Source organism: Salminus brasiliensis, chromosome 8 (genome assembly GCF_030463535.1).
Source record: "Salminus brasiliensis chromosome 8, fSalBra1.hap2, whole genome shotgun sequence".
NCBI lineage: Eukaryota > Metazoa > Chordata > Actinopteri > Characiformes > Bryconidae > Salminus > Salminus brasiliensis.
Window position 1 is genome coordinate 22,770,856 of NC_132885.1, and position 18,707 is coordinate 22,789,562.

The 18,707-nt window shown below is 46.1% G+C and overlaps 1 protein-coding gene across 1 annotated transcript; it reads right to left on the reverse strand.

Annotated features, from left to right (window-relative positions):
- Positions 1 to 7,065: 7,065 nt before the first annotated feature.
- inhbb (inhibin subunit beta B) lies at positions 7,066 to 15,199 on the reverse strand. Its single transcript, XM_072686143.1, has 2 exons — positions 14,045 to 15,199; positions 7,066 to 9,382 (listed from the first exon to the last, which is right to left on the reverse strand). Exons 1-2 carry the CDS (start codon positions 14,415 to 14,417, stop codon positions 8,598 to 8,600), a joined length of 1,158 nt encoding a protein of 385 aa, XP_072542244.1. The 5' UTR covers positions 14,418 to 15,199; the 3' UTR covers positions 7,066 to 8,597.
- Positions 15,200 to 18,707: the final 3,508 nt, after the last annotated feature.

Genomic DNA, 18,707 nt, shown 5'->3' on the forward strand with positions numbered 1-18,707 from the left:
AACTATATATTTATGTGTGCATTAAGTGCTGGCAAGTCTTACAGACCTAGAATAGCTTGTTTTGATTGGACTTTTAGATCTGTAAATGTTAAAAAGACAGAAAACACATTTAGACTTTGATGCATTTTCTTAATCACCTAACAGTTGACACACTTTGCAGTTAACTGTCAGGTCCTGGGTGCCATGTGTACAAGTGCATGAAATAGCATTAAACAAACTAGTCCTAGTGAGATCTTCTTTTTCCAGAAGCCTTTCCAGATATTCCGTCACACACAGAGCACATGGTGCTGCTGAAAACAATTGTCGAGGGACTGCTACAAAAATTCATTATTTTTTAAAATGTGGGCCACTATCTGGCTCAAAAGATCTGTATCTGTTTACAGATTTGACCTGGAAGTGGTCATGACCTAAATCTGAGGTTTCTGTTTCCGGTCCTTTAAGCAACCATTTCATTACTTTACGGTAAGAACAACGACGTATGACCAACAGTGTACATGCTATGTGCACATTACATATAGATGGCCCACATGGAGTGGTGGCTCTGCTGAAAGGTGACAGAGGGTGTTTTTAAAAGTAAATGTAAAACTAAGATCTATATATAAATAACCTTGGTTGTATTTTGGAGCTCAGTAAGGCAGGGTTTAGTTCGAGCGACTGGAGCAAACTGCTGATGACTAGCTGAATCTGAATCTGTGTTTGATCTGGCAGCCATGTGGATCCATAATCAAGTTATAATCAGTGTATAATTACTGAGGCCATGAACTCCAGATTCAAGCAAAGCTTTAATTTCTTCAGGTGCAGCCACAAATGCACACAAAGAAGAAGAGTTTATGGTAAATCTAGAAGTCATGTGGCATTAAATCGCAAATGCAATGAATTCCTCTCTTAAAAGTAAAGCTTCCTGAACCTGGTTTCTAACCCTGGTCCTGCAGGGCCTCTGTCCTGCACATTTTTGTGTACCTTGCTCCCAACACACGTGAACCAGCTAATCAGCTCATTAACAAGCCCTTCCTGAGTTGAAGGTGGTGTGTTCAAGCAGGAAACCACTAAAATATGCAGGGGGTCCTCCAGACCAGGGTTGGACCACCGGCAGTAGAAGAACCACTTTTGATTCTTCCATGCCAATCCTTTTTTCACTTTAAATCCCACTTTCATTTTAGTGTAATGGAGGTGTATTGTATTGGAATACAGCTCTCGGGATCTCAAAAGACGTGTTAGATTATTTGTAACTAATTGAAAATACTTAATAAAACGATCAAAGTTAAAGCTGGGTACAGGACTTCCATACACCTCCATGAACCCCCTTCCAGCACTTCCACCAGACTTAAGCCAATGCAGATATTGAGGCCAATCCAATTCACTGTTTTCATTGAGTTGAGATCAGTCAACACGCTATTTATTATTCACAGCTCAGGCCTTTCTCTGAGAGGGACATTAGAATGGCTAGAACTCTCCCATGAGGTCATCCAGCTCAGGATGAGAGACACATGATGGCTACCAGAGCATGAGCACCACTTTCAGTCACATGTTGACTAGCAGTGACTTTACGAGCTGACGTGTTTTGATTAATTTAGGCCGTACATTCCTATCATGCCCTTACTATAAAAAAAACCCCAGAGAAATTCTATCTGCCTTTTCTCTCTTCCTTCACTCTGTACCACTCGTTTGGCCTTCTCTTCATAAACACTAGAAAAGCTTCTCTTTCAAAGTTGAAGAACTTGACAACCATGTGATCAGGTTGCCTTTCTCTTTGTGTCACTGTCTCTGAGTTCCTTTTAATCAGGAGGCGTGTCACCCCGAAGCGACATTCCGTTACTCTTTCCATTGGCCTTCTCTTTTACACAGCTTTTCTGACATCAATTTCTCCTCACAAAGAACTCATTTTTCTCTACGATGATGAGGTTGGCAGCATCTTGAGTCTTGAGTCGCCCTCGTCCTCCACCAACCCATCAAAAAAAAAAAAAGGCAGGACAATAAGGCACCTGCGAAATAATGAGGCCTCAGCCAGCCCTGATGAACAACACAGGCATGCTGATTGTTCACTTTAAAGTGGTCTGAGATGAATCTGCAACCACACCTGAAATCCCCCTGAATGGAATTCCCCCACTCACACGCGGACGCGTATATGCTCAAACTCACAAATAAGCTCTTATTTCCTCTGTTCTTTCCTGGTGCTGGAAGATCAGAGAGCCAACGGGTGCTTTGTCATTGAACTTGAATCCACAGCAGAAGAGCGGCTTCATTCACCCCCTCGTCATTGTCATCGTCTCCGTCAGCGGTTTCAGCCTCTGCATGCACCACGTCACATGAATGTGAACAGAAACTCTGCCTGGCTTGAACAAAAGGCCAGCTGTTTACCCTCCTCTACTTTTAACTCTGGCGAGTGTGCTAAACATCGCTCACCCCCGCTTCTGGTCTAAAGGTTAAACTAATCGCATCGGTGCCAAGAAGTGGCCTGGTTTCACCCGCCCGTTTGCCAGGGCCAGGTCAGGCACATCTAGATGTCCAGTCTCATTATAGCACACCAAGGATATTGAGCATGTCTGGGATGGCAGGCTGACATAAGGACCTGGGAAGGGAGGGGGGGGACTAACTGTGGGCTTTTAGTCGCAGCAAATCAGTTGCCCTTTTCATGCCACACACTGCACTATCAGCTCTTTCATTGCAGCGACTCCTCCATCGACTCCCTGTGGAGGTGGCCCCTGTCGATCCCTGAGCACAAGCATGTGCTAGGTAGAGAGTGACACAAATGAAGGCTTTGTGGCCCTCAGTATACTCTAGTGCTCTAGGAGTCAGGAGGTCAGCGTGAAGGGAGGGCGGGGGGGAGCTGCACGGGAGAGAGAAGAGAGTAAGGCACAGTGGAAAATGAACCACAAACCTTTAGGTTGTTTTCCCACCAGCTAAAGAAAACCTGTGATTCCATGAGAATGTCTTAGGGCATGCCAGTGTAGAGCTCTGTGAGGTTTGTAGAAAAGTATAGTGGTGCACTTCATAGAACTAATGCAGGCTGCTCCATAACACCAGGGCCATTTTCATCTGACCTGCATGATTTGGATCCCTTTGACCTTTCGCCAAGGTTTCCTGAGGGATAACGAATGCTAATGTTAGTGAAGCCTGAGCAAACACATCTGTGTAAAGTTGCTTGTGCTGCTGCCATGTTCATTAACATGATTGATTTGATAGCACAAGCTAAACGCTTTGTCTGAATCGCTTGGATCATCTTTAACCATCTAATCCAGCGGCAATGTTTTAGTGGTAGTTTCATGAACATGGCCTGTACATGGCATGCACTGTGACTTTCAAAAAGCCACTTCAGAAGTAGGAACAGCAGCTATACTGACTAATGTTATTGTCTGCAAAGGTTGGATGATGATCTTTTAGCAGATAGTTTCAGTCCTAATCACCAGTGGTCTCCAGCGCTTCTATCCTGGAGAGCCATCATCTTGCTTTGGACTTTGGATCCAATCATAATCCACCCCTCCTGATCCTCCTAATTTCTGACTTCTGATGTCCTTAGCTGTATACAAAACTGTCCTATTTACTATCCCCTACATGCGTAAATCCATATCACTACATAGAGCACTGTAATAGGGAACAGAATTCGATTTCGGACACGTCATGTCCACAACACCGCAACACCACACATGTTAGACCGGAGAGAGAGCCATCTACCTACTCAGAGAGAGCAAGGTCAGTTGTGCTCTCTCTGGCTCCGACTGCTGATGGCAGCCAGGATTCAAACCAGCAATCCTTGGGTCACAGTGGCAGCACCTTAGTCTGCTGGACCACTCGGAGCACAGTACACTATTTATTATTGGGCATTGTGGGATTGTTACAATGCACTGAACATTCAGCACCATAAATGTGGCCACTGTTTCTAAATGGCAGAATGGCCCAAAGTAGTGCACAGGACACAGCCCCTTGATTTGCTGAAAGACTGTAGCTCTCCAGGAGGTGGCTTGGAGACCACTGATCAAGTGTTCAATATGTTATATTTGCTCTGCCATTGCAGTGCATTCCACAGTGATTTTGGGAAGCTCTTCGTTCAATGATTTACCAGTTCTTTCTCAGGTTCTTCAGGCATGACATCAAAATGTTGTAGGTGTCTCAGGCTGCATTTTTAGCCAGAGCAGCATGTGTTTGATCCCAAAGGACTACAATGTGGTCAATGCTGGTCTACACTCTCAAAAAGAAAGTTTTTTTAACTATGCCGCTTTGGATTCCACAAAGAGCCATGTTTGTAAGAGAGATGTGTGAGTGTGAAGAACCTTGAAGAATCTTGATGTAAAGCTTTGTTTCCTATTACCTATTACTTGCTTTCTTTATTGCAAAAATAGTTCTTTATGGAACCAAACATGGTTCTTCTATGACTTTGCCCAAATAACCTTTTGTAGCACCTTCCTTTTTGAGAGTGTATAGATCACAATAGATCTATTAAATGACATGCATAGTCTGTTACGTAGCTCTAAGGACCCCTAATTTGTCCTTTAACCCTGTAAACTGTACAGTGCAGTAAACTGCAGTAAACTAATATGCAAATGATGTTGCATCTGAATCCTACTGCTTATGTAATCATGTATTTCACATGATGGCTTTGCAGAATTAGCTTTAATATGCATTGCCTTGTCTGCATTATTGGTTGTGGGTGTTAAAGAAAAAATGAAGGTGCGCAGTTGCTGGGAATGATTGGATTAATGCATTTTCTGATCATTAGTGCTCTCAAATATGCTTTCAAGCTTCGACAGCCCTTCACTGGAGCCCGTAATCCCCTTGTGAGAGAGCACCAGCGAGTCCTGCACGGGCCGAGACCCGGGGTCGTAATGTCAGCCTAAGTTTGAAAGCGAGGTAAACAGGGGCTGAATAACCCCTCTGTTTTTAGCTCTGTTTTGATTTGCTCCAGCTCCCCTATAAATACCGTCCGGAGCTAAAGCACCCACTCCATACTATAGCTTTGTGCGCACAATGCACAATGCGTGCCAAGCGCAGCCCCCGCGGCCTCCACCTAAACACGTTGTTGCTACGATACTAAAGGTGTACGGAAGGTACATAGAGGAGTTGATGTAATCTGTTCACCTTTTATTTGGGGTTTCTGAGCGTGCGGCAAAGCTTACATTCCAATACATTTGGTAACATTTCAAAGGTGTCGGTTAGCTTTCATTTGGGCCCGATACTTGTTGTGTTAATGTCATGGAAATGTCAGCTTGTTGTGAAGGACACCAGCACATATATTTGTTACATTGTAGCCAAAGCAACTTTGATGAGATTTGTTATCATCAATCTTTTTCAACTTTGTTGACCTAACGCTTCTTTCACGCTCAGTACTGTGTGTGTTTTGGCCTGTGGTGGTTGGTTGGAGGTGTGTGTGTGTGTGTATGTGTGTGTGGCTTCACAAGGTAGCCTCCGGGATAACTGGTGTCATTAACATTCCAGCAGCCATGCCGGCACCGCTAACACTGCACTGCATGATGAGACAGCTCAGCCTCATATGATCTGTCTTTCTCTTGCACACATACACACACACACACACACACAAAACAAATTATACAGTCAAGTGTACACATACACACACACATATACACATACACACCCACACATTTTGTCACCCTCCAGTAGTAGTACCAGTGCTGACTCATCCCATTCCTTCGCTCTCTTGATTGGAACGTCCACCCCAAACATGTTATTTCACACAACACTCATATCTCCCTCACTTGGCAGATGCAGGACGACTAAATTTCAGGCAATTATCCTGCCTGTGTCCTTGGGTTGGGTGGCATGTTTTGGAAGGCCTGGCTTTGTTTTGCAGCGTTGCACTGGGATTCTGCAGAAACACAGTGCAGTTGCTGGTAGGCAGGTAGGTGTGCAGGCCTGCTCGGTTGGATTACGGTATTCCAACATACCAGCTTGTTTTCACAGCTCTGCTTCAAGGGTCTAGAAAAGGCATCGCGCACACTCACACACACACATAGGGCTTTCAGGGAACCCATTCTGATGTAATCAGGCCATGTATGTACATGTCGAAGGGTGGGAATCCTTTTGAACCTCACAGCTGACAGGACACCGAAAATGACAAATATTATCAGTATGTTTTGCTCAAACGCTTGCTTGTATGTCAAATCATCAGTGCAGATAGACAGTCAGTTAAGCCTTGCATTGTCTTAAGGGTAAAAATGACCCGCCATCATGTTTAACAGCAGAGAAAAAAAACACAAATCTTTTCTCAGGTTAAATGAAAATGACTCCAACCTTCGAAAAAGTGAAACATGATCTTTGTTCATACGTCCATGAAAGCTGAACACCGTCAGGATAAGTGGACTGTGTTTGGCTCATTCTGACCCTTAGGATTACACAAGATTTAAAGCTACACTAAATGTCCAAATATTTATGGACACCCCTTCTAAATGAATGTATTCAGCTATTTTATGTTGCACCCATTGCTGATCCAGATGTATAAAAGCACACACATGCACAGCTTGTCAAGTACTGCCAATAGAATAGGACTGTCTGGAGCAGATAAACATAAATGTACTGGCATGGACTAGAGGGTTATAAAGTATAGCTGTGCAAGTGTGTGTTTTCTGGAATGATGATGGTGCTCCATCCAGTACTTTCCAATTTTGGATGATGTGGGGTGGTGGTCCTCCAACATCCTGACTATGACTTCACTAACACTCCTCACCGCAAATTCTAGAAGAAAGAAATCGTCCCTGGACTGTAGTTAGCTACTCCAACAAAAGCAGGATAGACTCTTTTTAGTACCCTTGATTTCAGAAGAAACACGGAATGAACAGGTGTCGCAGTACTTGTGTCTATATCTCATAGAGATGTAGAGATCCAACCGGCAGTGCCTGAATGACCAGTTATAAGCTTTGGTGCAAATAACCACTTCCACAAACAGCACTATGATGCAGAGTAAGAATTTATTTTAAAGTTACAAAATATTTAAGAAAGCATATTTTTTATTTTTACATAAACTGTACAGAGATGACGTGTGGAACTAATTAACTTTGTAACAACAGCTAGAAATAAGTTTTATTAAATAGAAAACTGAGGAATTAAATGGTCAAAAGTCTGGTCCATACATTTGCTGTACAAAGTAAAAAAGACGCACACACACAAAAACATAAAACAAACCAAAAAAAAGAAACATGAGCTAAAATGGAATCCGTCGTTGTACCCTGATACAGTGATTAGGCCTCTTGAAAAGGATCAACAATTATTTTACACATATTTTAATGGCCTCGCCACTGTATTATAATAGCTAAAATATTGGCCTCTTTGGTTCCATTATTAGGTACATACATTTTTCACAAAATTCTGTTTACTACTATAAAAATAACGCTTTTTTTCTCAATGGCAGTTTTTTGTCTTTTTTTCATTTCTCGTTTTCGTAATTAATTCCGCAACTTTTCAGTGCAAATGTTTTTTTCTTTTTAAACAATCATCCGCTTTGGAAAGCAAGCGGAAGATCACATTTCAAGTATTGATACAGAGTTAAAGATTAGCAAGACAAAAAAAACAAAAAAAAAACAACCAAAAACAACAACAAAAAAAAAAACAGAAAACGCTCAGTCTGACTCGGATCACGATTACTATACATTGCATAGCTCATGCGGCACTTTCAATTTTACTAGGACTAGGAGTGAGGGTAGGCGCACCTCTCGAGAACCCTTCTGAAGGCATTTCGATACGCAAGTGCTTTTGAATTGTGCATTTCGAGCGCTTTCGCAAGTGCTGTGCTGCCAGCTGGTCAGTACGATGACGCCTCCACAGAGCACATGGTGCTGACAGCATTTATGAGCCACTGAAGTTCACAGCCAGAGAGTTAGAACATCGTACTTCACCTGTCAGACCTCCCTCCCTTGGTTCAGCGGTCTGCCACATGGACATGTGCGCGCCCGCGGGGCGAGACAAACAGTTTTGATGCACGCCGGCGCCATCCAAGAGGCCACTCGCAGTTCGGCGTTCAGCCTACCCGACTGATATGTAACAGTGCCGCACGTCGTTTCAGCCATGGCCGTAAGAATGCCTTGAGGAACGTGCGGGTTGACATCATCATCTCCATCATCCATGGTAGCTGAAGACTGATCTGTCACTGTCTTTGAAATGCTGTAGAAGTGCTGATGTTTTGAAGTGTGTAGGACGTTGATATGTCAGTGCTTTTTTTCTCACCAGTCCTGGAACGGTTTTAGCTAAGTACTCATACCAATGGGCAAAACCAGCTTGTCACAGGTAAAGTCGGACACGTCCCCCTCTTCCCTCGCTGTCGGAGAGAGGATGGGAGAGGGCCCACGCCATTTTTTTTAAGTCTAGAAATGGCAAACTAGAAAAAAGCAAACTTTTGGTGATAACTTTTCCCTTCTCATTCCAATGCCTTGTGTTCGAAAGATGGGACCGAATCGCTCCTCCGTCACGTACCTGATGAACCACCCACTGCTCCATGCACACACACTCTGGTGCGTGATTGTACTTGTTCTGAGTGTACATATAATAACACGTATTTATATGCATGTGGTACACACGGACCATAAATATGTCTGTCGCTGTTTTGTAATGTCGTTCTTTGATGCAGCGCAAAGTCTACAGTTCGCCGTGCGCCCTCAGGCACAGCCGCATTCCTCCACGATCATGTTCGGGACGTCCCGCTTGACGATGTTGTACTCGTCGTCGAAGTAGAGCATGGACATGGTGCTGAGTTTGGTGGGGATGCAGCAGGAGTTCACCGAGCCTGGGCTCATGCCCCTCATGCGGTACTGGTTGACCACGGCCGTGTGGAAGGACGAGGCCGAGCCAGGCACGCCGGCCATGTAGGCGGGACAGCTGCCCTCGCAGTAGTTCCCGAAGTAGCCCGCAGGTGCGATGATCCAGTCGTTCCAGCCGATGAGGCGGAAGTCGATGTAGAACTGCTGCCTGCAGCACAGTCCGCCGTTGCTGCCGTCGCACTCCAAGCCTCGCTTGCGGATGCGGTGCTTGCCGTCAGCCTGCCGGGCACGCACTACCAGGAACGGCCGGTGAGAGGGGTCGGAGGGGTCCACCAGGACAGGGACCACACTGGCCGCCTCGCAGCCCTCGCAGCGCACGTCCAGGTCCTGCCGCCGGCCGCCCTTCCCCAGCACGGCCCGCACTGCCTCTGACAGTGGGAAGGTGTGCCAGCCGCTGCGCTTCAGTTCCACCCGCTTCTCCACCAGTGGCCAGCGGCCCCCGCCCTGGCTGGACGGCTCCTGGTAGTGCACCTTTACTGTCACCTTCCGTCGCAGCCCTTTCTCTGGCCCACCAGGCAAGAGCTTGAAGTACAGCCACAGGTTGGCCTGCTGCACGTACAGGTTCTGGTTGCCCTCGTTGGAGATCAGGAAGTAGAGGGTTGACTTGGATGAAGTTGAATCGTCTGTAGGGGAGACAGAAGAAAAGACAGGGCTTGGTTTAATCCCCCAAACTTCACAAACTTCAAACTTCTTATTTGCCTGAAAACTTTATTTGTGCATATTTTATATTGCACAAATAAAAACAGTGGATAGCTGCATCCCTAAGGCTTATTATTTGAGAACAACAATGCAAAACGATTATTATTAAGCGCAAAGGAATGTATGTCTAGACATGATAATGGGTTAGGCATGTGCCTTGCTTTATTATTAATCCCTTAAACTAAGAATTCCATTCCTATTGCGCTTTTACATATTCATTTCATAATACTTACCACAGAACTCCCAATAGTTCTTGTGTAATATGCCTTAACATTACCAAACGAATAAGAAGCCCAGAGTAAGGGGTTAAATGACATTCAATTGATACATGACTTAAAGCTTGGCGCAAAAGTGCCAAAAAATTCATAAGATTAATACCCGCTTATTTATGCCTGCGGTGGATTTTGGAATTACATGTCTAACATTGCTCTGCTTATTACATGACAGCCCAGGCAGGTCCAGATTCCTCAAACGATCTCTCAGTCGCACTCATATACCACCCAGAGTGATGGAGCAGTGGCTGCAGCAAGCGCAGCCCTGGGCCCGGGCCCACTTGGCCTTGTGCTGTGGGCTGCAGATGCAGGGGGGCAGGGGTGGATGTGGGCCCTGCCCCGGGGGGTTCATTGAGTTCACAGCGAGTGCAGTGAAAAACCCCGGAGCTCCTGGAGCCTCCAAGACTGACAGCACAATGCACTCTGTGAGGTATTAGGAGACAGCCGTGGCACGGCCTAGCATTGAGCGTGTGGCCTTCAAATAAAAGGCATGATGAGGAAAAATAAGAGCCATTTACATGACACTGGCTACTTTCTAAATACAACAGTATTTTCGACTACTGTGAAGCACTTTGAAAGGTTCGGGACGCTGGGCTTTTGTTTCTCTCTCTTTTTTTTAAACCGCTCTTTTGAGGCAGAAGATAATTACTGATGTCACCCCAGTGCTGAATGGTGTAATTAATCATATTCCGTGTGATCTTTATCCTGGTTTAAATAGCTGCTCTGCTTGCCACTGGCACATGCTGAAATGGTTAAATGATCTTGTTTGTAAACTGATTAGGTGAGGTCAATGTCAACAGCTTGCCTCAGAAGATGGCTCTTTTTCTCTGACAGCCTGCCTGCCCCTATGCAGCAGTGGCTCAGCCCTGTCCAGACTCGTTTTCCCAACTCTGGCAGGGAAAGCAGCCCTCTCGGCAGCCCTAACTGCACACGTTTAAAGACAGAAATATAAAGCCCTGGAGACATGGTGTCAGGTAGCCAAATAAAAGTAAAAAAAAAAAAGGTTAGCAAGCAATTGCCCTGCAATTTTTTAACCTTTATTAACTGTCTCCATGCCCCCTGGTGCTACATATTCCGTCACTGCCTGTGCAGTGAGTGCAGCGTTCTCGTGCCTGCCTAAGAAGCTCCTGCTTGAAATCAATGACATCCGTCCTCACAGGGGAGTGGTCTGTCTGAATGATGTGTTGGAGCAACACCGTCCACTAGGATACACAGCCCCTCCGAACAGGGAGGTGGGGTGCAGTCTGGAAAGTGGCCACATGACCCACTGCCAATGCTCTGATTGGGCGCGCCCACTCTCAGCTGAGCTGGACCACAGATGGGCACTCAGCATTGTCTGCCCGACTCCATGGGAGGCCAGCGAAAGATGGGCCGCTTATCGGCTCACGTTAGCACTTTATTTTCGTACAGTCCGTCCCTGTGATCATGTGATGTTAACGTTTAGAGGTGATATATATATATATATATATATATATATATATATATATATATATATATATATATAGGTATTCAGGTGTATATGATGCACCCAAATGTGTGCCCAGAGAACCCAGAGAAGATTATTTCCTTGTTATTCAGTAACTACTGGGGTGTTAAATGAACCCAGCTTAATTAGCTTAGCATTAGGAGAAATAAAGGTTACAACCAAGCCCAGGCTGAACGGTAACAACAAGGTAACAACAAGGTAACAACAAGGTAACAACAAGTATTTTAGATCCGGTAGATCAAGAAGGCTGACTGCATGAGTTCACATCTGTGTTCTAACCGTGAGCACAACGGGAGTGAGGGTTTGAGCAGGGGGACCAAGCGCTCAGCTGATGCCTGGGTGGGCCACTGAATGTAGTGCAGTCAGAGCTGCCTCAGCGTGTTCCTACCTGTGTTGCCAACAAAACAACATGGCTGGTAATCCGCTACACTCATTACTCAACAGCTCAGACACCTCCAGACCACACGCTGCCACACCACTGCAAAGAGCGCGGCAGTACGGGAGTGGTCTGCTTATCCCTCCGAGACTCCTTAAGAGGGATGTCATGCAGTGCATGGGTAACTGGACTTTTGACCATATAAGCAGCCTGCTCATTCTAATGCTTCACTGGAGATTGCTCTCATGCTTGAAATGCTTCAAGTGAACTGCTTGGCCGGGACATCAGTAAGGCCAAGAATACAACCTGCCGTCTGATTAGATTCTGACCTCCTGCCAATCTCCCAGCACTGTAAACTCTACTTTCCACAACTGTATCCGATGCACACACACACACACGCAACAAAGATTTGCCAAAGGGATCAATGCAGGCAGGGTATGATTGGCATTTCTTGATGAAAGAGCAGGTCCTGTTGCAAACTCTTTGACCCTATGAACGCCGTGCCACACTGAATAACGTCAAATAATAAAGCCTAATTCCCTGCGCTGGACTGGACGTGAAGAGTTCAGTGAGTCCGAATGGTTACCGACAAATGAGAAGCCCACATCTCTCGCTTCGCTTCCGTGGCTACGGGACACCAAATCCTTCTGAAACGGCCCGTAGGACAGTGTTAGCGGAGACGTGAAGCTGGCAGCTGTCCTCACCTGCACCTTGGCAGGCCTCACCGCTCTGCTCTCCTATAGCAGGGTGTGAGATACAAGCCAGCCTGCTGGCTGATAACAGTGCCGCACACCACAGAGTAAAAAGAGTGAAGCGTCCAGCGCTCCCTTGAGAGGACTGGGGCAGTGCTCAGCCTACAGCGGCACTGATTTGCTCACTTATCACCTTTGTATCATATGGTCGCAGGGTAACCGGACAAGCGCATCTCGCTGAGGCTCAGAAGCAGAATGCCTCGGGAGCTTGTCCTAAAGCCATGCCCTGGCTGGCAGCCTCCACTCTGGGGGTTAGCGCCAGCTGGCCCTGAGGCAGAAGGGGTCTAGAGAGCGGGGGACCAAAGCCAGTTCTGTGACACAATGCTGCTCAAAGGTTCAAAGGTGTCATGAATAATGGGGGGAAATGCAAAGAGGCCTGGATTTGCTTTGATATTTTAAAAGCATTCTTTGCAGAACCGCGATATGAGCGGACCACCCCCCCTCTACACCCACTCATCCACCCAACCACCCCCTCCATCCCAGCCTCCATCACCCACTACGACTCAAATGTCTCATGCATTATTCTGAGTGATTTCTTTTGTTTTCTTTTTCTTTTTTTTTTTTTGCTTCCCAATGTTGACATATTGGGTTTAACAAGAACGCACAGTGCTCTACCAATAATTGCCTCCCTTTTGTTCCCTTGTCATGAGTGTGTTCAGATCATTCTTGGTGGAGAAAGGGGTTCGGAAACAGTCCAAGCTAATTGTGCTGCGCCGTGTTCAAGACCGGAGGATAAGCGTTATGATTAACCTCTTGCTTGTGTGCTGTCCGGCACACTCTGCAACCTATGAAAGTGAGAAAATGCAGGCTTGATCTTCTGAATTAATGCCTTCTACCAGTCATATCTCTCAGCCTGAGCTTCATATAGCTCCTTAAATGCATGCTAAGAACATCCTGTGCTTCTTTTGGAAGGGAGGTCAAGCAAAGCTTTAGGAGGAAATAAAAACAAGTGTGTTTCTTTTTACTATCATAAAAAGGGTTCTAGATAGTGCTGAGGAAGGGTTTTTTGATGCATAACAACAGTGGATCCCTTTTCAGGGCTACATACCATAATAATATTACTGTTTGTTAGAAAATGCAGCAGTTTTATACAGGCCCACCAAAGTTCAAATAACCACTTTGATGCTTAAATGGTTCACTGCCTGGTTCAATTGTCCCTAATGTACAATCATTATATACAAGAGGTTTAAAATGAGTCTGAAGAACCATTCAACCAGGCAAAGAACGACTTAAGCATCCAAATGGTTCTCTGAGTTGTGATGGGTCTATACAGAACCACTGCCTCCACTAAAGTACCCTTGAAGAACCATCTTTAAAGTTTTTCCAAAGTTCGTTTAATCTAATTCACACAGACGGATTTCTCCATACACACCAGATCCTCCAGAAATGAAGGATCTGGAGAAGATCTGGCAGCTAGCTAGCTGGCTGTAACAGTTTTGGCCGCATCATTCTCACTTTCAGTGATGCTGTGTGATTGCACTGCACTGCGTTACGCCCACTCCAGGTTTACATTACGCACAGAGGAACGTGCCTGTGCTCAATGAATGGGCGTCCATAGGAGTTGGGTTTGGGATCAACTCCCGGCACCACTAACTCAGTCAACTACGTTCCTCAGCTTAGCTAACATCTAACTAGTCTGTCCTAATTGTAAAACCACCCCGTTTGTTCAAAGCCTGGAAGCTCTAGCACTCTGTACACACCTGACTCTGCGAAGCTGATGATTTCTGACGTCTCCTCCTGCACCTCGTTGGCGTAGGCCGCCTGCCCGTCCAGGTGGGGGATCTCCACCCTGCCGTCCTCGCGCACTTTGCCCGCGTGGAGCTTCCTGAGCGCCGTGACCATGGCGGCCTTGGGGATGGGGTGCGTGATGTTGGGCCTCTGCCGCATCTGCAGGCGGCTCAGGATGTGTCTCTTGACGGCCTCCACGAAGTCCGTGTCCACCCTGTCCGAGTCGTCCGGGCGGCCGAGCCCACACGAGGCGCACGACTCCTGGGCCTGAGCCCAGTGCACGGAGAGCACGAGGCAGAGCACGACGCAGGCCACGGGCACGGTCAGACCCAAGCTCAAACTCATCTTTCTCAGCCTCTCTCTCTCACACACACTCTCTCTCTCTCTCTCTCTCTTTCTCACTCACTGACTCACTGTCTCTCTCTTCCTCGCTTCGGCTTTGGCTTCGTTCGGGGGCTGCGCACGGAGTTCGTTGCGCGCTCACGAATCTGTCATATCCAGGTAGGCGAGGCGTTCAGAGCGGGTTCTCCCACAAGAGGAAGCCAAGAAGTTTTCACGTAAGTTCCTACTCGAGCAGAGTGTCACTGACCAACTGCAGGTGGGATCTTCTTGGCGTGGGCTCCGTGCGCCGTGCATTCACTCATTCCGAAAGGATGGAGGCAACTCCGGTGAGACGCGGCTTCACTTCCAGCATCCGAACTCGAGCTCGGTCCTACACGGCTGGTGTGACACATGGGAGGAACCTCGCTGGCATCTCCTGATCACGGCGTGTGGAAGTTCAGAGCGCAGGGGAGCAGCCAGCGCAGGTTGAGCATACCTCAGCTCACTCGATAGTTTCTTCAGAAGTTCTCCAGAGTTCTCTCGAGTCTCAGAGGCCAGGTTGATGTTTCCTCCTCTTCCTCTTCCTCTTCTTCTTCCTCCTCCTCCTCTTTTTCCTATGTCTGTGGTCTCACAGGGAATTCCCAGCTGAGTCCTGCGCGCTACGTCGGCTGCGTGCGTGGAGTGTGTGTGTGTGTACGCGTGTGTGTGTGTGTGTGTGAGAGAGAGCAGATGAGAGAGGGAGAACGTTGTCCTTCTAAGCTGCTCTCGCTCGCAATCACGACACTGAAGCACCTCACGCTGGAAGTTTTTTATATACTTGGAACCACGTGGGGCGCTCCGCCAACTGGAGAGCAGAAGAGCTTAATGCTCGCCGAGAGAGCATCAGCTGCGGCTCATGGAGTCACTCCAACCCGTGATTAGCAGCTCATGTGGCGAGCCAAGGTGGGATATGGCTGACTGGACGCTTGAATGAAGAAGTGGAAACCGTCACAACATCCCCGGCCGGCGCTCGCCTTCGTAAGCCACGACTTTCTGCCCCTTTCCCCCTTTCAGCCATTGCTTGATAGTTGGAGGAGCTGTAGGCTACAAGAAGTCTGTGTGAGGGAAACAGCTACTCGCTTATCAACACTTCTGGTTTTCTCCTCAATAAAGATCTCAGTCTTTTATTATTATTATTATTATTATTATTTATTTGTTTTTTTACAGGTATTGTAGGCCATCAGATCACGAGGGAGCACTTGAGGAAACTAGCATGTTGTAGATGGTGCTTATTATGGTCGGGCTAATCAAACGATTTAGTAATAATGGCTTCATCATCCTTAATCATCCAGGGCCCGTTATCATCTGATTTGCTATACTATTTGAACACACCAGCACACAGAGTATAACACTGAGCTGATTTCTGTAGAAGATGTCGAGTGAGAGAAGTGTGTGTGTGTGTGTGTGTGTGTGTGTGTGTAAACTTTGGCTAAGAAGTGTTTAGTCGAAGCGATGTCGGAGGTGGTGTTTTTTTCTCTTAGTGTTGTGGCGCCATCTCTTGGCCTCTCTACATAATTGCATGGTCTCGTTGTTTTCATGTCCACCCGTTTTTCGACAGCGTCCCGCCTCCCTGCGCTGGGATTGGCTAATAGTTTTTAGTCCTGCGCTGGGATTGGCTAATAGTTTATAGTCCTGCGCTGGGATTGGGTAATAGTTCATAGTCCTGCGCTGGAGTTGGCTAATAGTTCATAGTTCTGCACTGGGATTGGGTAATAGTTCATAGTCCTCCGCTGGGATTGGGTAATAGTTCATAGTCCTGCGCTGGAGTTGGCTAATAGTTCATAGTCCTGCGCTGGGATTGGGTAATAGTTCATAGTCCTCTGCTGGAGTTGGCTAATAGTTCATAGTCCTGCGCTGGGATTGGCTAATAGTTCATAGTCCTGCGCTGGAGTTGGCTAATAGTTCATAGTCCTGCGCTGGGATTGGGTAATAGTTCATAGTCCTCTGCTGGAGTTGGCTAGTAGTTCATAGTCCTCCGCTGGGATTGGGTAATAGTTCATAGTCCTGCCCTGGGATTGGCTAATAGTTCATAGTCCTGCGCTGGGATTGGGTAATAGTTCATAGTCCTCTGCTGGAGTTGGCTAATAGTTCATAGTCCTGCGCTGGGATTGGGTAATAGTTCATAGTCCTCCGCTGGAGTTGGCTAATAGTTCATAGTCCTGCGCTGGAGTTGGCTAATAGTTCATAGTCCTGCGCTGGGATTGGGTAATAGTTCATAGTCCTGCGCTGGAGTTGGCTAATACTTAATAGTCCTGCGCTGGGATTGGGTAATAGTTCATAGTCCTCCGCTGGAGTTGGCTAATAGTTCATAGTCCTGCGCTGGGATTGGGTAATAGTTCATAGTCCTCCGCTGGAGTTGGCTAATACTTAATAGTCCTGCGCTGGGATTGGCTAATAGTTCATAGTCCTGCGCTGGAGTTGGCTAATAGTTCATAGTCCTGCGCTGGGATTGGGTAATAGTTCATAGTCCTCCGCTGGAGTTGGCTAATACTTAATAGTCCTGCGCTGGGATTGGCTAATAGTTCATAGTCCTGCGCTGGGATTGGCTAATAGTTCATAGTCCTGCGCTGGGATTGGGTAATAGTTCATAGTCCTCCGCTGGAGTTGGCTAATACTTAATAGTCCTGCGCTGGGATTGGCTAATAGTTCATAGTCCTGCGCTGGAGTTGGCTAATAGTTCATAGTCCTCCGCTGGGATTGGGTAATAGTTCATAGTCCTCCGCTGGAGTTGGGTAATAGTTCATTATCCTCCGCTAGGATTGGCTAATAGTTCATAGTCCTCCGCTGGGATTGGCTAATACTTCATAGTCCTGTGCTGGAATTGGCTAATACTTCATAGTCCTGCGCTGGAATTGGCTAATACTTAATAGTCCTGCGCTGGAGTTGGCTAATAGTTCATAGTCCTGCGCTGGGATTGGGTAATAGTTCATAGTCCTGCTCTGGGATTGGGTAATAGTTCATTATCCTCCGCTAGGATTGGCTAATAGTTCATAGTCCTCCGCTGGGATTGGCTAATACTTCATAGTCCTGTGCTGGAATTGGCTAATACTTCATAGTCCTGCGCTGGAGTTGGCTAATACTTCATAGTCTTGCGCTGGGATTGGCTAATATTGTATCCACACGGTGCTTGATTTAAAGGGTGCACTACTGTCTTTTTAGGTCTTAATTTTAATTATAGAGTTTTAATATAATCTGACTTTCATAACTATATATCTAAAAACAGCAAATCAGTTTAAAAATGATCTGTGCTAAAGCTACTGTTAGACTCTCAGTCCTGTAAACCCACCATCCTGCTTAAAATCTGGTCAGGTGAGGTCAGGTCATTCTTCTCGCTACCTTCCTCTGTCTGTCTTTTCATTAAAGAGCTTTGGGCCCTACATTGTAAGGCCAAAAGTGAAGCACAATGTCTGAGAGTGACCAGACGTCGGCGGGAAAGCCCTCTAAAAATAACACTTCCTCAGCGGCGAGCCAACTTCTTTTAGGTTAGTGGGCCGAGACAGTCATGGTCATGTGTGTATTACATCAGGCCAGACCTGCTGTTACTCTCTAGTGTGGCACCTGTGTCTGTTTGGCACAAGACCTAGACTCCTTAGGTTCTCTCTGTGTGGTGTTCACAAAATGTAGACAAACTCTTACTAGATACTCTTACTCTCATGTTGCCTTTGAATGTGAGGATATCAAGCTGTAATTACCTGAAGACTATTGAAATCAGTCATCGTAAGTGTAAAACAGTTAAATGAGCTCAGGGTTTTTAGAGGATTATCACAGTCCTCCTAACACTCATCTTACTCCAAATGCAGTACTTCAGTAGGCTTTTCTTCAGTGAGAAAAGTGGCGTGCAGATAAGCAACCAAAGTTGGCCAAGGTTTCACCACCCTGAACACATACAGACATAGAGTTTGCACCAGGTACCAAAGATCAATACTTTTACCAATACTGCAATTAGGCAAACAATTCAATCAGTCAAGTCTTCCTTTAAATGAGCTAGAACCAGGTTATCAATGTTCATTTTCATATAATAATAATAAAGTATTAAGGCATGTAGTGTAACCATAGCCTCAAGCCTTTGTAGAAGTAATCATTTAGTTGTTGGGTTTACCCTGAGTTGCAGGCCACGTCTATGAGCAAACGTTGCTTATTTACTATGTTATTTATATGCTATTATGCAAATTCAAGAAGGATTTCACAAACTTGTCTAAACCTTGCAGTCACTTTGTTACGTACCCTGCTTTTTTCATCTATGCTCTATATATGAGCATAAAACACATCAGGCAC